Source organism: Volvox carteri (genome assembly GCF_000143455.1).
Source record: "Volvox carteri f. nagariensis unplaced genomic scaffold VOLCAscaffold_53, whole genome shotgun sequence".
Taxonomy (NCBI): domain Eukaryota; kingdom Viridiplantae; phylum Chlorophyta; class Chlorophyceae; order Chlamydomonadales; family Volvocaceae; genus Volvox; species Volvox carteri.
Genome location: NW_003307596.1, coordinates 624,355 through 646,475, shown reverse-complemented (window position 1 = coordinate 646,475; position 22,121 = coordinate 624,355). Strand labels below are relative to the sequence as shown.

Below are 22,121 nucleotides of genomic sequence, written 5' to 3'. Positions count from 1 at the left end.
ATACCGCATAACGTTATTAATTTCGAAATCCTTGAAAAAGTCCTGCCTAACAATAAAACCTATAAAGCGGGCTGCCCGAGCATCAAACCATTCGCATCGCCTCCGTAATTGCATCTTCCGCCTCATCTTTTCCCAGGCGCTTCGTACAGCCAATCAGACGATTTTCCCTCACGCCGACCAGACGTTTTCGATCTCCTAGGCGCGCTCAGCTCAGTGACAGCCCGTCACCAGCAGCAGTATCGCACAGCTTCCTCACGTAAATCCCGAACTGCCGTACATCGCACTGTACCGCATCGCGCTGAGGCCTTCGGTTCCAAAGTGAGCGTTACAGGGCTGCTGTTCCTCAACATCCGTGCCACCTTATATTCTCCATTCCAACACCCCACACACATACCTGCAATCCGTGGTTATTCGTTCTCCTACATCAAAGTAATACAAGTATCACATTGCTGCTGTATATGTGCTGAGTGCGTTTTGTTGTTTCAATCCCTCGCTGTTCATTACCAGTTTGGCCTAGGTGCCACAACTAACTTTACCTACATTGCACGCCTTATCGCCTTATCAATAGCACAGTAACAACAGCAGCAGCAGCAGCAACAGCAACAGTACGGCGTTGACAAGGGGCAGCTATACATACTAACTTAATTCCCATCACACTCCCCTTACAAGGCCGTTAGGATGGGCAGCAGTAACGGCAGCGCCGCCTCGGCATCCGCCGCCGCCGCCGGAGGTGTCAGGCTGGCTGGGGTGTTACGCGCCTCTATGCGACGGCGCCTGGTGGCGGCGGTGGCGGCGGCGCTAGTCCTCGCTACAGGCATCGTCGCCCAGCCGCGGCGCATGGGTAACGGAGGCGGCGGCAACGACGGCAGCCCTGCCGTACCGCCGGAGTGCATGGACGCCGGGCTCGACCTGCAGGTAGCTGATGGGGGTCAATGCCCCAGGTGGGGAAATGCGTGGAGAGACGGTGTGCATCCGCGTTGGCGGGCGATAGAGTGCGTGCGTGTGCGTGTGCGTGTGCGTGTGCGTGTGCGTGTGCGGTAAGAGTGCGTGCGTGTGCGTGCGTGTGCGTGCGTGTGCGTGCGTGTGCGTGTGCGTGTGCGTGTGCGTGTGCATGTGCGTGTGCGTGTGCGTGTGCGTGTGCGTGTGCGTGTGCGTGTGCGTGTGCGTGTGCGTGTGCGTGTGCGTGTGCGTGTGCGTGTGCGTGTGCGTGTGCGTGTGCGTGTGCGTGTGCGTGTGCGTGTGCGTGTGCGTGTGCGTGTGCGTGTGCGTGTGCGTGTGCGTGTGCGTGTGCGTGTGCGTGTGCGTGTGCGTGTGCGTGTGCGTGTGCGTGTGCGTGTGCGTGTGCGTGTGCGTGTGCGTGTGCGTGTGCGTGTGCGTGTGCGTGTGCGTGTGCGTGTGCGTGTGCGTGTGCGTGTGCGTGTGCGTGTGCGTGTGCGTGTGCGTGTGCGTGTGCGTGTGCGTGTGCGTGTGCGTGTGCGTGTGCGTGTGCGTGTGCGTGTGCGTGTGCGTGTGCGTGTGCGTGTGCGTGTGCGTGTGCGTGCGCGTGTGCGTGCGCGTGTGCGTGTGCGTGTGCGTGTGCGTGTGCGTGTGCTCGCGCAGCAATGTTGAACACATTGAGTTGAATTTTGTATATTGTTGAGTTGAATAACTGGGCGCCACAGGGCTAGGTGGTCCTTGAGAGCCTGGATGCAAAAACGTCGTTGCGTTCCAATTCGCGATAGGTGATAGCGACCACCTTCGCGTAGCACTGGGTGGGATGCGGCCGACTGACCTGAGCTGAGCTTTGCTGAGCTTTGCTGAGCTTTGCTGAGCTTTGCTGAGCTTTGCTTTCATGCGGCCAGGGTTAGGGTTGCGTTGCAAAGAGTAGCACTTGGGGGGCTTGGGGGCCGAGTGCTGTGCATATGGCCCCGCATGGTGCGTAATAAAATTGTGCATGTCTGTGTGTTCCTCCGTCCACCATGGCTTATACCTCCCGCCTGATGTATGTATGTATGTCCCTCTCATCCTCCCTCCATAAAACGACATCCGCAGAACAAATGTACGGACGAGTTCAATCTGGGTTTAACCGCCATGGGCATTGATCCGGCCAAGGCCAGCAGCGACCCCAACTCTGTACGGGTAGGTTGTACAGCAGCACCGTCGTACGCCGTACATCGTACATATACTGCGCCATGCGACCATACGAGCTGGTCGTTTGTTCACCCCGGAATGCTTTATGCAGCGGCTGAGCGGTTGGGACGAGCGCCTTGTGCGGCTCACGGGAGCCCTTTTTAGGGTTAGAGCTTTAACGACCAACCGCCAACAGACCAGCGGTGCTTACTAAAATTTTAACACTTAACAAGCTTTCCTGTTGGCAGCAGCCAGCATCTGTATAACATCACCAACAGTACTTCACACTTCCTAAAAACAAACTTAGACTAGCCGCGCAAACGTTTGTTTGCAGATTGACGCCAAGCGGTTGGAGGAGTTCCTGAAGACAGCGACACCGCCCTCTGCCCAGTGCTGCGAAGCTACCTCCAAATTCAACAACAAGGTACGACAACGTAGTATTGCAAGATGTCGTATTGTCTTTTGTACGAACCCCAGGCCGGTCGAAGCAGGGGGACGCAACAAAACAGAGCATCTCCCCTTCCTCTCCACCATCTCTATCTCCCCTTCCACTCCACCATCTCTATCTCCCCTTCCTCTCCCATCTCCCCCGCCTTCCGGCAGTACTGCTCCTGCTCCTCCGCGGTCCTGGATCTGGTGCTGTCCTTCACAAACGACGACATGAACCAGTACCGCGTCCGTAAGTACTTAGGTGGCACAGAGCAGTACGGAAAGATCCACACATAGCGAATGAATACGGCGCGTTTCTTCTTGCTGTTGCTCCCGGCCTTGAGGGCGGGGGAGGGGGAGAGGACTGGCTGGCTGGCTGTCGCAATTTTGGCTGGAGTTTGGTTGCGTTGTGTGGTCAGGAATAATCACCCGATTTGATACCACTCACCCACTATCACTTGACCCAGCTCACTCTCACCCGCTTTAAGTCCCGCACCGCACCGCACCGCCCTCTCCCGGCCTCGGCCTCGGCCTCGTGTGCCCACGTCCCGGATGGGTTCCTCTGCCCTCACGCCGCCTCGCGCCCCGCAGTGAACAAGTTCTTCGAGCGCGGCTGCAAGCAAATCGGCAAGCCCTACACTTTGTACTTTGAGAGCACCTGCCCCACCAAGAAGTGAGCGAGAGGGAGTTCAATAGGGAGAGGGTGGGAGATTAGAGGGAGAGAAGGAGAGAGAGAGGGGGGTCCCCTACCGCCTACCTCGACCTGGTGGGCCGCCTCCCAGTCCGCTCGTTGCCGAACCCTCCCTGAACCGGTCCTCCTGCAGAAGGTAAATGAGAGAGATAGAGAGAGGCACACATTCCCACAGAGAGAGAGCAAGATGAGCCCTGAACAAAGAACGGACGGATTGGCGCCACCAGGGATATGGGCGGGAGGAGTGAAAACGACATATACAATACGATAATAGGGATGAAAAGCTATATTGTTCCTTCGGCCTTCGTTTTGTATTCTGATTAATGGTGTAATGATGCGTTGTAGTGTTGTTGAAATGTGCCTTGTTGAATTGGTCGTTGGCACACAACGACCGTGTCGTACACGGACCTCTGATATGGACTCGATCGGTGGGACCTTGGGCGGGTGGGCAAAGAGCTGTCAGGGAGTTCATGGGGGGGTGCGTGGAGGTGAGAGGGGGGTTGGAAAGCTGTAAACGGGCTTCGGCATCCGAGTGTCTTCGGCATCCGCGACAGCCACACAGCAAATGAACAGGTATCCCATGTAAGAGTGTTTTTGGTTGGCGGAAACGGCGTGTGCTCGTACAATGCTGGTACAATGGAGTTCGGGGGGTTCGCTGCCGGGCGAGGGATGTGCTTGAGATTTCAGGGGCACTTGGTGGGTGCGTGTGTAGGGTAGAACTGGTGTCGACACGCGCAAGCACGGCTTTGCTTGACGTATGTACGACAGTTGAAGTGTTGGCTGGTAGTTCGTAGTTGTAGTATATAGGGTTTTGTTCCTGCTATCTTTTGCTGGGGGAAGGAGGAGTAACAGCCGGGATGAACGAAGGCCGGTACGGAAGAGTTATGCGTCTTGTGTGTTTTGGTTTTTGCGTGTTGTCAACCTAGACGGCGGCAGCGGGAGGAAAGAGAGGCGAAACAATGGAAAGATATCGACAGGTGGAAATGACAGGCAAGTGCGTTTTGCTTTGTTTTGTACTTCCCATGTTGCGGGTAACACTACAGTGATTAGTTGGGTCGGCGGCTCGGGAAGCGCTGGGTGGAAGTTTTGGGAGGTGCGGGAACACCTTACCGCCCCTATGTAACAGTATGTCTATATCGTTAAAAATCCCTACATTTTGGGTCAATGAGCAGGTCAATCGCTTTCATGAAGTAGCAAAGCTTGGCAGGACATGACACAAGGCGTGCCGCAACACAGTATCAATTCTCCAGGATGTTGATTGTGCAAGGTTCTACTGGAGAGAAGTCGCAAAGATATATGTTTGGCACTGCGCAGACGCGGCTGATGGGCTTACTGTTGGAAACCACGACATGCTAGAACCGTGAGCACTAGGGAGCGCTCAACAGAAAAGGGAAAAGCACCAGCTTAATTGCACAGCGTAAAATTCCTTCCTGGACATGCTTACATCTTAGACTTGAAGAAAATGGCCAAATATCTAACGGTGCGTTAAGGAATCCTTCGGGCCCACGGGTCGATTGGTGTTAGAAACCATGCAAACGTGTTTCATTAGCTAACACACAGCTTAAAATTCTGCAATTGATTGTTTTGGTAATTACAAACATCGTGGCTGTAGAACTTGCGGCGACTTGAAGCAATCGATATGCCATGGCGGGATACGTGTGCTAGGAAAGCCTGCCCGACACAGTTGTGCACGAATATAATAGGTAAGCAGTATTAGTTTATAGCTCTGATAGCTCATATAGCTCTATGTATTTAGTCGTGTTGGGCAACCGTACATTTACCATCAACTTGGATGTTTTGGCCCCACGAACACACCTAAGCCATAGAATTCAGCAATGTGGTACACACGTTGGGTACAATTATATGTAATCTCGTAGCACGATACTAGTATTAAGAATTTCCGTTACGTCGTTTGCGCTTCGATTGGCTTTGGGAAGGCGAAACGCTGCCTCTAGATCATGGTATCCGCAATCATAGCGGATGGATATCTTCTCAAGAAGAAGAGAGCTGACAGAAAAAACTTCTTGGTAAGGCGACTGGCCCCACAGCTTGCATGGATAAGGAAGAGATGTAGACTAAGCGAACGGCCTTATCCAGGCGAGCAAGTATCAGCGGCGGTACTTTGAATTGACAGCTGATACTTTGGCTTACGCCAAAGACCCCCGAGAATTGAAGGATGGCGGTGGCGACATCGAGGTGTTCGCCATACATGAGCTTAAGTACATTAAAAAGCTGGAAGAGTGTAAGCTTGAGGTGAGAAAAAAAGGGGAACCACACTTCGTCACACGTGGCATCAGGGTCACGGTAATGGACGGTGAGGTGCTTATTGCTTGCGATATGACACAAATGCGATGCCGGCTTCCCAGCTATGGAACTAAACCGTGGCGTTGCGCACTCTTGTGGCCTAACTTGTCGGCCATGGGCGGATGTACAAGTGTGAGGCCAACCCCCCACTCCAACCCCTTTGCGTCCCTGCACAGATGAAATTCCCGGAACGCGTGCTGCGTGTCAAGGCGGAATCTGCCAAAGAGCATGATCGATGGTATGAGGCCGTTAAGGACGCTCGGCAAAAGAAGCTTGACGGTAACAACACGCCGCAAGCCAAGCAGCTTGAGACCCTCAAGGCAAGGCCTTGACCTCCGCTTATCCCACCCACCCACCCCCACACCACTCCACAACCCCTGGACCTCGCACCAGGCCATGCTGCCCCATGTGCCTTCCGTCCCTTCGTACCAGCTACCTAGTTACGGCCTCTCCGGGCCCATCCCCTTTCCCCGCACCCTTTACCCCATGAGTCCTATCCCGGGGCCCATCTATGCCTTCTTCTTCTTCTTCTTCTTCTCCCCCTGCCTCCTAACCCCCTCCTCACCTCCTCACCCATTCCCACCCCTCTCGTTTCCCCCCCTTTCCCCCCCAGGAGCACACCAAACAACAGATACTGACAGCACTCGAGGAGGACAGTGACGACGACCCGCCGTTTAAGACCACTACGGCAGCCGCCAAGAAGCCAGCGGACCTGCCGCTGATCCCGCTAGATGTCGCCGCCCAGCAGCCCAACATGGCGCCGCCGCCGCCATCGGCCAACAACAACAACAACAGGCCGCCGTCCCCCCGGTAAGGCCCGGTAACAGGAGTCAGGACGACGTTCTGCAGGCACCCAGGCACAAACCGAGGGCAAGAGGACGCAGTGTTTTTGGCGGTGGATGGAGGCTTGTAGAGTGAGCACGAAGACGGTAGCCTGAGGTGCCGGAGATTATCTATCCAGCTTCAGTGTTTTTGTGGGCCATCTATAGCCCCCGCGGTTTTCATGCGGGGTTTTCCGGTGTCGCCCTTGTTCTCCTTTACCCTTCTTGTCTTGTGTTGTGCCTTGTGACCTGGGATGATGTGACCGTGCGGTTGTACTACCGTATGCATTGCCCCCCACCCACCCCTGCAGGTCCCTACTGGCTAATCCGCGTATGGGAACGATGATGATCGCAACCCCCTCCCGCCAAAATAACAACAACATCATGCAGCGCGAAGAGGAGGAGGAAGAAGAGGAGGAGGAGCGGGAACGGCAGCGGCGGCCGCAGGCGGCGGCCAAGCCGCGCAGCCGCTGGCAAGATGAAGGTGAGGTGAGGGGGCCAGCAGCGCAGTAGCAGCAACAGCAGGAGGAGGCGGAAAAGGTGTACACCTTTTTCCGGTTGGGGGCCCCGGGGTGGGCCCGAGGGGGGGAGAAAGGGGGACGATGAGGCGAAAGTATGGTTGAGCGGTGAGCGGAAGGGAGTTGAAGGAAGCGGACGGAAGGAGGTGCCGGAGGACTTCATGGGAGGTGTACTGTACCACAAAAAGCACGTGGTGGACATGGGGACGTGTGCACAACCGCCTTCGGCAAGTCGTCGCCGGAAAGTGAATTACGAAAGGGGGTGGGAGACAGCAAACACGCGGTGGACGCTGCAGCCCGGCGAGGTGTGGCATCGTAGTCTCTGGTCTGAAGCGCTATCTCTTATCTCTGTCTAGGCTGCCATCCGTGCGATTTTCCTCTGATGCCCTTTTGACTGACCCGTGGGTCGTGCCGGTGGTCCCCTGATTCCTTCGTGTGCGCTCTTGAACAGAGGACGAGGAGGAAGCCCAACAGCAGCAAAAACAGCCGGCCCGCCTTCATGGCACCAACGGCAAGGCTGCCGCCAGTATTACAGCAGCAGCGGCGCCGCCTCCGCCGCCACCTGCCACTGAGCGTCTCATGCTGAATGCGAAACAGGAACCCGGCGGTGCTAAGGGCGCCACTGGCGCTGCTGCCCGAGGTTCCGGAGCTGGCGTGCCACCGCCGCCGCCACCACGCGGGGAGAAGCTACAGCTCGGGGGTTCAGGCCGGCCGGCAGCTGCCGCCGGGCCAGCGGCGGCGGCGGCTTCGCCGCCGCCGGCCCCGCCAGCAAGGGCTCCCTCGCGCGAAAACGCAGAGAAGCTCTCCCTGGGGGGTCCGCCTGCCCCACTACCCGGCAGCCGAGGAAGTACGCCACCTGGTGGGGGTCGGCAGCGTACGAGTAGCGGCGGCGCTAGCGGCCCGGTTCCGACAGAGGGCCCTCGGGAGGAGTGGGAGGACGATGACTGGGATAGCAGCGACGACGATGCGGATGACGACGAGGAGGAGCACAAGAAGCGTCCGGGGGCTGGGGCCTCTGCGACAGCTCGGCCGGGGGGCCTGCACACCTCGGGCTCAGGTCCCGCACCCCCACCAGCATCGAGCGGCAGGCGCCCCGCTGGCGTGCGCGACAGTATCGGCAACGGCGGCGCGGCAGAGGGGGGTGGCGGCTTGGGGGGTTCGCGGCGCGTGTCAATGGATGATAAGGCCCCCCGAGGCGGTGCGCCGGCATCATCGTCATCATCAGTGCGGACGAGCACTGATCGCGGAGGAGGTGGAGGCGCGAGGGCGAGACAGCCTTCAGCAGGTTCAGCAGCCTCTGCGGCCACCGTCAGCAGCGCGCCTGCCAGGGGCAAGGCGGCGCCGCCGCCGCCACCGGCACAGGACGACGACGATGACGACGATAAGGAGGCGGTCCTGGCTAAACACGCCGCAGGGACGGACCATTTGGAAGAGAACTGGGACTCTGAGGAGGAGGAGCCGCAGCCTCGTAGGCCGCAAGGCCGGGCGGTGCCGGCGCCGCCACCGACGGCGCCGTCACCTCGGGAGGCGCCGACGAAGGCGGCGGCCCCGCATCCCCCCCAGCGAAGAATTCCAGGCCCGCCGCCCTCCGCGCCGGCAGCAGCAGCAGCAGCGGCGGCGGCGGCTCGACCGACGACACCCAGCGCGGCGCCGCATGCACCGGCAACAGGTATTGCCAGGCCGCCACCTTCGGCACCCAAACAGCCGGCGGCGGGAGGGCCCGCCGTAGCTCGGTCACGCGTCGGCAGGATTTCGCAGGAGGGCTCCCTGGTGCCGCCGCCGCCACCGCCGCCGGCAACGAAAGGCACCGGTGCTGCCGGGCCTGCCGGCGGGCGCCAGAAGCTGGATCTCGGCAGCGGCGGGGCTGCGCCGTACCGCTCCAACGTCGTTCACGACCCGAACGCCAAGCCTGACGATAACAATTGGGTGGAGGAGGACTGGGACGATGATGATGACTGAGTCCACTTGACGAAGCTCTCATCGCAAACGGAGACACCTCGTTGGCCTCCCTGTGTTGTGTTTCGCGCGGGGAACTGACGCATTTCCCTTGGGGTGCTCAAAAATGAACTATTTAGAATGGAATATATATTTATTAAACATGAAATTGGTTACGGGACCCAACGTGCCGCGCGGCCGTGCAGCGCGGTGGCCTATTAGGGAGCGAGTCCTCGTGCACCTCGCGAGGTGGGGTGGGGTTGGGGGAAAGGGGAGGTCACGGACATGTTGACTTTTCTCCTGGGCGGGATGGGGCGTGTGAGGAACTGATGACTGTTTCGTGTGAGCTAAAATCGCAGAACCAGAATATTTACTTGCAAGCCTAATAAGGGATTGCGAAGTGCAAAAATGGATGTGAACCTGTGGTATTAGCACATCAGCGGTTGTTCCCAGCATTCCGGGACTGGCGTTTCCGTGTGTGTGCATGCGCGCGTATATCTGTCTCTGTGTGTGTGGGTGTTTGCGTGTCCTTTTTCATTCCCATGCGCATGTATGTATGTATGTATGTCGCTCTGTGCACTCTGCATGGGGGAGATGTGTTCTAGTCGCGCCGGGTGGTTGTGCCGCCGCGGGGGGGGGGCGGAGGGCCGGGCGTTCTATGTTTGTACTCGCGTGCATAACTCGTATATGTAGGTGTGCCGCAACGCCTGTGCTGCGGCCGGGGGTGGTGGTGCTGGTGGTGCTGGTGGTGGTGCTCCCGCAGGAGAGAAAGAGAGAAGGGGGGGGGGGCCGCTGTGGCTGCTCTGCTCTGCTAGCTTCGCTATTTACACGCTGCTGCTGAATGCTGAAAGTACTCTTGAGAGGGTGTCGGGGGGATGTGTGCGATGGTTTGGGGAGAGAGAGGCGCTGCACCCCTCCCCATTTGCGTGTCCATCATCATCATGGAATTATTTCCCATGGAGCTGAGACCTCTACACCTCGCACCAGTGCTGCCAACCTTTGGGGGCTCGCGCGCGACGGACTCATATTTCCCCCGGCGCGACGGATTCATTACTCTGGGGGCGGGGGCCGGAACACGTGGGCCGTGAGATTCGGATGTCATCATATTAACGTGACGGACGTGTTATTATGTTCCTAACAAAGTTGCAAAAGTTACAAGTTTTCTGCACGAATGCGATGGTGTCCGTCAAAGCCCCTGCGCGGGGCCATGGACTATACATACATATCTATTGAAAGTTCATTACGCCGTATGGCAGAAGGCGGTTTGGCAGAGTCCTGCCACCTAGACCCTCTAGGACATACATGCCCCGGTCCGCCTGCGTTTCTCTAGGTGGCTCTTCCCTTCGTGGCCTGTTAGCCCAGTTTGTTATTAGCTTGTTCAGTTTATTAATTTGGTCCGGTGTGCGGGTGTGCGGGTGGGGGAGGTACGAGGTACCCGCTGCGGTTTGTGATGGTGTGTTGGTTTCCATTCTGGTAGCTGGAGCTGGACACAAGGGGCACACCGGGGGGGGGGGTGCAAGTGAAGGCCAGATTTGTAGACTTTGTAGAGTTTCCTTGACCTTGGATGACGGATTGGACGGGACGACTTACCCTTCAGGAAGGCCTCCCTGCCTGTGTGGCACACATACATACATACATACACACATACATACACACGTGCGGAACCTGAGCGATCCTCCACTGAGAAGTTGACTAGGGTGACTAGATGAGGGTGCCCCGAAATACCGGGGAAGGCAGGGTTTCGCAGGGTAGCGGCCGCAGGGGTGAGAAGATATACACCCCTGTTCCAGACATCATACATACATACACACGCGGTTCAAATTAATCCACACACGCACACGTGGGTATCAGATTCGGATGGAGCTAAATACCCCAATGAGCTCTCGGTAAATAATAGCCCCTGTGCATAGGCCCCTTCTAGCTAGCTGTATCCTATCCACCTATTCGGATAAAGCGCTCTGTGTGTGCTATATGTGTTGCTGTTATATTTTCATAATATTATTAAGCCATCAAAGCCATCGTGTGCCTATGAAGTCTGTCGAAAGTTTGAAAGTAGTGGAGACTGGTGGTGGCGGGGGTTGGAGTCTTCTAGCCCGTACTTTGTTTCTAGCAGCCCGTGTTTACTGGTGGGACGGGGACGGTGTTTACTGGTGGGACGTGCCGTGAGGGGACGTGAAGGGGGGTAGCGCGGTAGTTGTAATAGAAAGAGGTCCAGGTTGGAAGTGCTGTTACTGGAGCGGTGGCTAGGAGGAGGGGAGTTCCAAAATACCGACAGAGGGTATCCGATGTGTGGGGAGGGGGAGAGGGGACGGGGAAAGAGAGAGAGAGAGAGAGAGAGAGAGAGAGAGAGGTGTTGAAACCAAGACGGCGTGCTCTGGTTGCTTGTTGCGACAGGTGCTGCTGGGGAGCCGAAGGGGCGAAGGGGAGGGGGGGATCGCGGATTGGGACAGCAACGGTGCGAAGACTGGTTTGGTTTTCGCCGCATGCCTTGCAGGCGCAGCTTATTGTCATTTACGTATGTATGTATGTATGTATGCGCGCTGTATGTATGTGACTCGTGCTTTGTGCTTTCGGTATCATGTACATAATCGTGATCGGGCCTGTGGCACCACCCAGCTGCCATACCACCTTGTTACAAACGCGGTTGATGACCTCACAGCGCTTCCATCCGGGGAATCGGATGCGCCGTTGCACTGCTTGAGCAGTAATAAGGCCTCTGCATGACTCATTTGCCGGTCAGCTAGATGACCGTTGAGCAGCAATTCGTGTGAGGAACATGAGCTGCAGCCACTGCAGCCACAGCGCAATGCCGCTCACCTCCCTCGTCCCCCTAACTCGACTTCCCCCTCGATCTCAATCAACACCGAAGGCACGAATGAACCTCAAATGGTCGCAGATCCAGATCCTGGCCTGTTCCCCAAAGCCGTCTTAGCAGCCAATGCTGCGCAAGTCACGGGTATGCTGCTGCCCGTACGGTATTATGCTTCCTTTCACCAGTTGAAAAACTGCGCCACAGGGCATTGTTTGGAGGTCGAAAGACATACATACATACATACACACACGGCACGCGTGCAAAACCTCAATATCTATTGAGATATATCAACTGCGCGTTGCCCCCGTTGTGGTGTGGTGTGGTGTTGTACGTGATAATGAGATGCGATGATTCCAAACCGGGCGGGAGGGGGCCAATTGTAATTTAGGCCCCTTTTCAGCGCAATTTCAGCCAAAGATCGCGTCCTTCAGCCTGGGACCGTGTACGGAATGGCAGGCAGCGTAAGTCGTACAAACCCTGCCGTACACAGTACTTCCTGCTGCACCTGTAAGCTATCTAATATCCTAATACAACACTGTCACGGCGCATTCGAGTTAATCCCCCGCAGTGATCTATACCTGTATGAACTTGCCGCCGATACCATCGCACATCGGGTACCTTCTTGTAAATAAAGGCTAATATGGCAAAAAAGGGGAAAAAAACTGAAGGTAATCACCTCTCAATATCGACCGTATCCAATTGTCGTGGAGCTGCAGCCGTTGAATAAGCTTCCAAAATATAATTTTTGTATATAATTTAATGCCCATCCAAAAATACCAGATGACATTGTTGACAGGATTGCGCAACCTAATCGCCACGTCAGGGCCCAACAAGCCGAGCCGAACTACACCTCGCTGTTGCTCAGTTATCTATATCATCAAAACGGGCACACCCTGCCCGCCAAATTGCAGAGGAACGCTGGGCATAGACTGCTGTACATGCGGCCGCTCTCGACCCCGGTCGTGCCAGCGCCGCCGCGGTCTCCATCACCCCCTCCGATCCCTCTGCCACTTCCCCCGCCGCGGCCGTCCTCCAGGTCCCCCTCCCCCGCTGCCGAGTCCCCGCTCCCCTTGACCGCCCCCAGGACTGTGTCCATGAGCAGGTCCCTGCCCCCCCGCATGGGGTCCTCCAACAGGAAGGCTGTGTGGGTCTTGCCGGGGATGAGCAGGCAGCGGCAGCTGGGGGCGCCAGAGGACTGCACGAGGGCGAAAACGGGGGGGGGGAAAGGGGAAAGAGGGGAGAGAGGAGGGGAGGGGAGGTAGGGGCGAATGAGGTAAAGCCCGAGAGAATGGGAGGGGTGGGAAGCAACTAACCCAACCCAACCTGATAGATCGCGGGGCCTCCGATGTCAGCTGCCTCTTTGAGTCACATCGTGTTGCCCCGGGCAAAACATGACCCTCCGAAACCACGGCAGGACCCCCCTCTCTTTCCCTCCGCCACACACATATATACATACAAACAACCCTCACCTGCAGCGCCTCGCACAGCTGCGCACTGCCCTCCGCCGGCACCGTCTTGTCTGCCGTACCGTGGATCAACAGTACGTACGGCAACATGCCCGCGGCGCCCGGAGGCAGCCGACGGGCGGCCTGCAGCGGCGACAACGTGTCGTACGCGGGGCGCTTCTTCCGCTTCGGCCTCGAGGAGGATGGCGGCAGCGAGGGTGGTCGGGATGGCTGCGATGGCTCCCCCTGCACGTGCGGCTGCACCTGCGACTGCGGCAGCACACCAGCGCCATGTCCTCCCCCACCCACCCCCACATCCCCCGCCGGAAGTTGCTGCGGATGTCTCTCGGGCGCCCTCACCCTCGGGCTGCCCTGGGGCCCCTCCGCCTCCTCCTCCTTGTCATTCCCCGCGGCCCCCTCCTCCTCCCCCCCTTCCTTCTGCACCTTGGGGTGCTCCCTCCCTCCCCCTCCCTCCTGCTGCCGCTCCCGTCCTTCCTCCCCCTCCCCCGCCTCCTCCTCCCCCTCCTCCTCCTCCAGCGCCAAGATGCGGTCCAGCAGCCCCCGGAAGTGACCCCCCCGGTGGGCGGCCAGGCCCACTAGGTCGAATGCACCCGAGACGCCCACAAAGGCCGCCAGGCGACCTGGGTGCCAGGCGGGAGAGGCGCCCAGCACGGCGCGAGCCCGGGGGGACCCCACCGCCGCCGCTGCTGCCTGCTCCGCCTGCTCCTCCCAAGCAGCCCGCCACAGAATCGTACAAAAGAGTCGTAAAAGTTGGCAAGGTGGGGAGGAGGGGGATTTGTTGGGATGGGAGGATCTGATGAACCCGCGCGCTTTGGGCATCCCACTGGCCCCTTGCGGCCCCTCGGCCGCCTTCGCCCCGTGACCCACCGAGGGCTCCAACTACTTGTCCCTCCGGCACCTCGAAGACCTACGAGGCTATACGCTGCAAACCCCTGCCCCTCCAGGCCCTTCCTGTCCCTCCAGGCCCTTCCTGCCCCTCCAGGCCCTTCCTGTCCCTCCAGGCCCTTCCTGCCCCTCCAGGCCCTTCCTGCCCCTCCAGGCCCTTCCTGCCCCTCCAGGCCCTTCCTGCCCCTCCAGGCCCTTCCTGCCCCTCCAGGCCCTTCCTGCCCCTCCAGGCCCTTCCTGTCCCTCCAGGCCCTTCCTGCCCCTCCAGGCCCTTCCTGCCCCTCCAGGCCCTTCCTGCCCCTCCAGGCCCTTCCTGCCCCTCCAGGCCCTTCCTGCCCCTCCAGGCCCTCTACTGGGCCCCGAACTAGCCGGTCCCATGTTTACCCCCCCCCCTGTTTCTCCCTTGCCCACCTGCTTGATGAGCGCCAGCCCCGCCAGGTGGCCGCCCGCCGACTGGCCCACCAACGTGACGCTGTCCGGGTCCCCCCCGAATCGGTGGATGCGGGATAGCACCCAGCTGATGCCGGTGTTGACATCCTCCAACATGTCCAGCGCGTCACCCTGCAAGCGCGGCCCCGCGTTCCCCTTTAATGAGCTCCGGGGATTGGAAATATGGGAGGGAGAGACCCTGACCCGCCCATAGCTTTTCCTGCTCAGCACCCACCCTTCCCTCCTTTCCATTTCATCCCCCCTCGGCACCCTCCCATTCCCTCCCCCCCTACCTGTGGGAAGTTGCGGTAATCCAGACATGCCACCAACACGCCCTGCTCGCTCAGCCGCCGGGCAAGGAGCGCTCCCCAGGCCTTGTAACCAATGGTCCAGGCGCCACCTGGGGGGAAAGCGGCGCACCGATCGCCGGGTGCCGTACGGGATAGGGGTAGGAGGTACGGAATACGGAGTACTGGGATCGATGCCCCCAATTGGGACTTATTAGGAGCACTTGGGGATAATCCCGGGGTCCGAGGAACCCAGGGGGGCAGGAATCATATGAAGGTGATGACGATGAAGGTGATGACGATGAAGGTGATGATGATGAAGGTGGTGATGATGGTGATGATTATAGTCATGATGATAGTGATGATGATGGTTGTTGCGATAAAGGTGATGATGACAATGATGATCATAATGATGATGATGATGATGATGATGATGATGATGATGATGATGATGATGCAAAAGCCAAAGAGGACAACTGCGGCCTAAGTCCGGAAGTGAGGTCGTGGCGCACCTGTGACGTACACAACTACCGGGTAGGTGACGTCATCACGGGCATGCCGGGGGAAGTACAGATCCAGCCGCTGCCGGGGCTGGAACGTATCTCAGGAAGGGGGGGGGCAGCAGCGACGTGGGCGATAGCGATGTGGGCCTAGGAGGGACTAGGACAAGGACATGGTTCTTAGGTCAGGGCCCGCGGACCGAGGAAACCGCAACGGACGAATGCGTGTATGTGTGTATGCGTGTTAATTCCACATCTTGCCGAGCCTGACGCTGAAACAACGCCGGGCCTGAGGCCCAGCCCCAACGAACAAGACAACCGACAAGCACACTCCCTCCCCCCGTGGGGGAAAGGGAGGGGTGGTGAAGGGGGGTGAAGGGAGGGGGGTGAGGGGCCACTGTCCCCTCTCCTGCTCCACACAGAGCCTGAACCGCCGGATACCGTGTAGGGGTATTTGCACAGAGCGGTGTGGGTATACGGAGGAAGAAAGAAAGGAAAGGCCCACAGCCTCAAACGCTATGCTAGGAGACTGCAGCCAGACCGCAACCAGCATCGAAAGATGCTCTCGGCAAGCTGCCCTTCCTGTTCTCCTAATGCAGCGCCCTAATGCTGTGTCCCTGGTGTAAAACCCAGTGTGCGTTTGATTGGTCTGCGCCGCGCCGAGGGAAATGCTGATGGGGGTACACGAATTACTTTACCGAATTACTTTACCAAAGAGAGAGAGTGTGTGTGTGTGCGTGTGCGTGTGCGTGTGTGTGCAAGGACAAGTAGGAGCCCAAGTAAAACCAGCTGCTTTTAGTTAGCGGGTGCGCGACACCGCTGACGTTTGAGGTGCTCCGTACCGGGCATATAGCCTATTTAGGCCACATATTACGGACGGACGGACAGACCGAGATGTCCACAACAGGCAACAAGCAATGAGAGTTCGCGTGTGTATACCTTAGATCCGTACATGACGCCGCGAACCACGTCGGGACTGAAGAAGTAGTACACGATCATCTGCGGCCGGAAATTGTTGCTGGTGTTGAGTGTTGTGTGGTACGGAGGGGGGGGAGGGGGAAAGGAGAAAAGAGAGGAGGGACGAAACATGTGCCGCAAGCAAACCGTCAAGTCAACTACCGACGGCTAATGTAGCCAGTACTGCATTCCGTACTGCTGCCGTACTGGGGTTCCTAAAGGGCCCCACAAGCAGGGCCATCGAAATCGACCGGGAATCCTCTCTGCTGGTGTGCGCTTGCGCAAGAAGGGGGGAAGAGATGTGGAATACAACGGCCCACGAGGTGTCGTTTCGTGTCGTGTTCTGTCGTGTCACCCCACCCACTCTGATGAAGCCCGGCATCAGCAGCAGCGCGTACAGCACCAGCGCGATGATCAAGAACAACAATTTGAAAACTGAATGGCAGGAAGGCGCAAACGAGGCAAGCGAAGCGGATTCGCCAAATGAATCGCGAGAACGGAAGAGAAACCATCTGTGACAAGCAGCAAAAAGCAGTGTGTTTTCGTGCGGGTTCGCAGACGGGCTCACAGATCCGGTGCCGACTTAGGAAGAGCTCTATCTGCAAGGAAACGACAGGATGTGTATGGTTTCGGAGCGTGTGTGCTTGCAGGATTCCTACGCTCCTGAGGAGCAGAACGGGGCTGAGACAGCACCGGAGAGTTGAAGTGACGCGTTGCCGTTATGCATGCGACTGCAATGTACTAAACCCTGCGGCCATCCGCCCTTAACCTTAATAAACTCTTTTCATTAGATGCATTTTATTCATTCCTATCTGTGAATGTATAGCCTCCGTGGTCATTTGCGAGTGTACCGTGCTGCAGCGCCGTGGAGCGGCATGCCCAGCAAGCTCACCTAAGCCAAGGGCATGGCCGATAGCGACCACCACTCGTCGCGGCCAAGCCAACATGGCGCGACAGAAGTTACGTTTTGACTTAGTTGCACCATTGTGGCTGTCATCAATAATTGGGATACGCAGGTGGCTTTGGGAGTCGTCATGGGCCAGCAAAGCCTGGCTGCGTGCCTCTGCACTTATGAGGTAGCTCCTGGAATCCATGGAGCTGATGTATATAGCCTTACACAGAAGATGACTTCAAGCCACCCCTTCGCTGGGTTGACCTTGCCCAAAAAGCCAGGCCGTTGACGTCTAGGCTTTACGTTACGGCCGAAATGGACGATCTCGCAAAGCAAGAGGTTTTTAGGTATGAGGAGCTACCTATAGCGTTCTGCTGTAAAGAGCTATGCTTGGTATGCCAACAGCGGGAAGACCGGTTATATGCTACGATAAGCGATCACGATTCAACTTCTATATCAAGAATAAGCTAATAGTTAATAGATGCATGGGCGATGCAAGGCTTGACCATTAGTGAAGAAACGATACCTCGCTACTGCTGGCTTGCGCCAGGTTAGTTGGCGTAAGGCCCCCGGGAGATGCAGGCATTTACTTGGTTCGGAGCATCATGTGTCCTCAGAGCCGTATAACTAGCGTGCTTTGAGTTTATTTCTTACCTTGCTACTACAAAATGCATTAATACAAGCAAGTACACTACTACACGCTACTACGAAATATGCCGTCCTTTTCCTCTGCTTAGCATGTGAGTCACTCTTGTATAAGGACAACTCAAGACACCAGATAACACGATGTGTTAGATTCTAACTTTGCATCGCCCCAGGAGCGTCGCATCAGCCACGCTCCGAAGCCTGTGTACTGCATCACGTCATTGCTCCCGCGGCATCTGAAGCACAGCCAACAGACTAATATTGCAAGCATTCTTATGTTCTGGATCCTCTGGACGTCTGGGTAAAGCGTGACCGGTACAGTTGCATTACCTTCGCTTTCGACGATGATGTTGCACCGTCACCACCTGCCGTAACCACTACCACTACGACCTCTCAGTATGCCTCCTGATCAACTATCATCATCGGCAATGCCGTGGTTTTCCTGAGCCAAGATGTCTCTAATCATGAAGCTGGCGGCACTGTCTACTTCAGCGCACTCGCCGGTGCTTACCACTGCTGTAGGTATGAGCGCTTATGACAGCCTTCGACGTTATAATTAATAATGCCCTAACCAACTATTCATCCACGCATAAGCATGGAGTGAAACTTCGTGGATTTATAGCTGCTGGTGTCGCGTTGACTGGAACTTGTTCGAGCATGGTTATATTATTACACTTCTTCGTCTGCATTGCGGTTTATAGTTCGTGTGGAGACTGCTATCACTATCATTGGCGTAACAACCATACACACACACTGGCGTATGGATGATCTCGATGCACAGCGTCTGCAAAGGCCGTTTCAACTATGCATGAAGCCTCCTAGCCAACTGGCCAGTTGCACACCGTCGTGGACGGCGCGACGGCCGAAGCACTAGTCCGCCATCGTGCGACGAACCGCACCACCGCACATACATGCATTCGCTTACACTTCCTAGTTTATTGGTTGCTTTCAACATATATAAGCAACATGACACTGTACGGTATCGTCGGTGTGTGAAACTGTGTATATCGGTACACCCCAGGTGCGTGTATGTTTTGTATTATATATCCGGTTCATCATGAGCATTGCTTCGGATAAGTTCGTTTGGACCATACAACCTCAAGCAAGCTTGCGAGACACCTGTAATATCCATCCATCCGTTGATCCATGCATTTATCGCTTTCGTTCCCACCTCCTAACATTATTGGGCATGAGAACGGCGATTAGGAATGGCGATGCGGGGGGTGGTGCGGGAACGGCCATGGGGGAAAAGGAATCAGGCGCGGCAATGTGTGAGGGGGCTAACAGCAACAGCAATAGCACCATGAGCGGCGGGAACAACAACAACAGAAGCGAGCACGGGAACAGCTACAACAGCGCCTGCGGATACGGCAGAGGCCGTGGTAGCGCAGCAGCCGCGGCGGCGCCGGATTGCAACGTTCAGCGGCTTCTTTAGCAGCCACAGCTGCTGTCGCTACTGCCGCCACTAACTGGTAAAGCCCCATTTTACGCAGCGGCTGTGTCGGGCGTCTGTAGCTCTGAAATTGCAGATAAGAGATGCGGACATAGCTGAATTCGCTCCGTACCAACCGACACATCACAACCAAATCAGCACACGACCTAAAGGTGTTTACAATATTTCGTATAGTATAACAAGTTAAAAAAACATGAGACTGCACGATGTTCCGAAGCTCCTGTAAAATTCTTGTTTTTCTTTCTCCTAACTAGTTGGCTCTATCCCCTGTCCCGCGTTGTGGTACCTGCTCCTGCTGTACATTTCATGCAAGCCAGTTTAGCATGTTTAACACCTTGCATTACGCCCGAAAGCCAGCACATGGTAATCCTTTATTGCATATGGATAACGTTTATCGCCATCTTCGTATGAAAAAGGAGGTTTACGGCGCCACCGCTGCATTGCACGCGGGTCGATGCCCTTCCGCTCCAGGCAGGCCTTCCTGCCAAAGCCTCTCCAGTAAACACGAACCGGTGCACCCCCGAAACGCCCCACGGGGAACCTCATCCTCGCCGCTCAACGTTGGGCCGCCTCCGGGCCCCTCTCCTGACTCCCATTACCACATTCAAGCAACACCGTCTCGTATAAGCTCCCGTACAGCATGGGACACTAGACACCTTCACATGGCAGTGCAGCAGCAGCAGCAGCTGCAACAGTAATGACAGCAGTCAGCCACTGCGGCCATCGCAGCCGCCGCACCAACAGCACCATCACCGCCTCACCATGGCGCTCGCCGTCCTACACAGCCTCAGCCTCACACCACCAGTTACATAACACCCCCCAGCTAAGACAGCCACATAGCCCAGATAGCCACCCCCTGCCACTACCGTCCCATACTCCTTGAAGGCGCTCTGCTGCTTCCTTAGCGGGCCACCCAGCCGCCGTCAATGGACAGACAAGCACCCGTGAACGAGTCCGAGTGGGGCCCACACAGGTGCACCACAAGGGCGCCAATGTCCTGGGAGGGAGGTGGAGGGGGCGGGGGAAGGGGGGGTGGGGGAGGGGAATAGAGTATAACGGGGTGTAGTGAGGAGCAGCTAGATCACGAGGGACGAGCGGAGGTGCCACCCACATGGACACCTCCCAGTGTCCTTTTCTAAAACCGTAAAACCGCAACCCGTCCTAGAACCCTAAAACCCGTAAAACCCGTAAAACCCCCATGTCGCCTTCCCCCGTCTAACCTCGGGTTTGACAAACTTTTTTGAGGGTTGGTCTGCGAGCAGCACATCCCGAATGACGCTCTCCACTGGGATACCGCGGATGCGAGCAGTGTCGGCGATCTGGGTCGGCGAAGGGTTTTAAGGTTTTAGGGTTTTAGGAAACCCGAATGTTAGGAAAGGGGCGTTTGTGCAAGCAGTACAAGGATGCACCTTCGTACAGTTGCCGTACCTGGTTCCGCACCAGGTCCGTGTCGGTGTAACCGGGGCATATGGCGTTTACTGTCACATTCTTTGTGGCCACCTCCAGCGCCACCGTCTTGGTAAAGCCAGCCACGCCATGCTTGGCTGCGTTGTAAGCGGACTTGAAGGGCGACGCCACCAGCGCGTGCATGGAGCCAGTGTTAATGATGCGGCCCCAGCCCTGAGGACGCCAGGGGCCCGCCGGAAGATGCATTGGGAAGTGGGGACCAGGGGGAGGGGGGGAAACACGCAGGGAAGAGCACGAGACGGTCGGGCGGGTTTCACTACGACGTGGACACAGTGGTACTGGCTGGGGCCACAGAGAACGTGACAGGGACCCAGAACACGTCAGGACGAAGGAGGCTGTGATAAGAGTAACAAGCTCCTAAAATAACGAATGGATGCTCTTGAGGCAAATTTTAAGGGCAGAGTAAAAGTCACCTGTGCTCCGACTTGTAGTGTCCGAGTGCGTGTGCTGATGTCAACGTGTATGTTTGTGGCGGCACCGTACCTGCTCAAGCATGTACGGGAGCGCGGCCTTGGTGGCGTGGAAAGTTGCAGACAGGCACACGCCGATGATAGCATCCCACTTGTCGTCGGGCAGTTCATGTACGGGCGCAACGTGCTGGATGCCGGCGTTGTTCACGAGAATGTCGAGTCTGCAGTGCAACAGTACGGTGAAAATTCTTGTTTTGTAATGGATTTTGCAGCCCATTAAGGCGACAATCAAAACATATGGCAGCAACAAGATAGAAAAAAGGATTAGAAGCAAGTGCTGTAAGGGAAGTGCACGCTTGGACGAGCATGATGTCGCGTCAGCTGACAGGGTTCAGCTTAAGAAAGCTGGAGGGCATGCCGCAGCCCAGCGCAGAGAGATGGTAACGACGTGAGTGACGCGAAGTTGCGCATCGGCAACGCACCTGCCGAAGGCTGAGTGACTTTCCCGCACCATGTCGCGAATTTGCCCGGGGTTTAGCAGGTTCGCGTCGGAGTATGTAACTTCTACACTGTTATCCTTGGCAATCTGTTTACACAATCTCTGAATCTTCTCCATGTCATTTGGTATCCCATGCATAGTCACGTTACAACCAGCTGACGCGAGCGCTTTGAGCATCGCCAGACCAATTCCTTGCGTCGATCCAGTAACAAGGGCCGCTTTGCCCTTGAGAATCGTGTTGGCTGCCATGATGTTTGGGAACGCTGACGGTTTCAGACGCAAGAGGCTCGGAATGCAGTCTCGGAATCCAATACTTGTGTAATATCTGAGTCCGAAAGCCCGACGTGCCCCTATACTACTGGACGTTGCACAAGGTCATTCGAGTCTTTGGCCTGACTTCACCAGCTGAGGTGTACCTTCGTAAGTCTCATCGTACGTCTGTCAACCGTTATGTTGCACTTCGGAGCATTAGCATGTGCACATTCTGTCGTCTCTAAAGACGCATGGACTGGCAAAACGCAATTTTAACATACCTGAGCTACCACAGCTCTTTAAAACAGCCCAGCTTCAGCGAAGCACAGGGCCTGTGCTTGCGCCTGGCGCAAGTATAGC

General features: G+C 56.8%; 3 protein-coding genes across 3 annotated transcripts; 1 reads left to right on the top strand and 2 right to left on the bottom strand.

Annotated features, from left to right (window-relative positions):
* Positions 1-678: 678 nt before the first annotated feature.
* VOLCADRAFT_96590 (uncharacterized protein) lies at positions 679-8,831 on the top strand (the record flags this gene model as incomplete). Its single annotated transcript, XM_002955642.1, has 12 exons — positions 679-941; positions 1,842-1,914; positions 2,032-2,118; positions 2,417-2,533; positions 2,713-2,788; positions 3,130-3,211; positions 3,321-3,365; positions 3,575-3,717; positions 5,388-5,482; positions 6,147-6,343; positions 6,666-6,838; positions 7,324-8,831. The coding sequence occupies 12 exons, from the start codon at positions 679-681 to the stop codon at positions 8,829-8,831; spliced, it is 2,859 nt and encodes a 952-aa protein (XP_002955688.1).
* A 3,665-nt stretch (positions 8,832-12,496) lies between these two features.
* On the bottom strand, positions 12,497-16,576 carry VOLCADRAFT_66089 (uncharacterized protein; the record flags this gene model as incomplete). The annotated part of the gene is made up of 9 exons (XM_002955577.1): positions 12,497-12,814; positions 13,089-13,244; positions 13,370-13,407; positions 13,637-13,705; positions 14,336-14,531; positions 14,693-14,799; positions 15,199-15,277; positions 16,126-16,185; positions 16,499-16,576. Coding segments are annotated over 9 exons (1,101 nt in total), but the record flags the coding sequence as incomplete, so codon positions are not given.
* Positions 16,577-19,492: 2,916 nt separating this feature from the next.
* On the bottom strand, positions 19,493-21,887 carry VOLCADRAFT_106906 (uncharacterized protein). The gene is made up of 5 exons (XM_002955576.1): positions 21,493-21,887; positions 21,084-21,231; positions 20,562-20,753; positions 20,354-20,452; positions 19,493-20,130 (listed from the first exon to the last, which is right to left on the bottom strand). Exons 1-5 carry the CDS (start codon positions 21,756-21,758, stop codon positions 20,035-20,037), a joined length of 801 nt encoding a protein of 266 aa, XP_002955622.1. The 5' UTR covers positions 21,759-21,887; the 3' UTR covers positions 19,493-20,034.
* Positions 21,888-22,121: the final 234 nt, after the last annotated feature.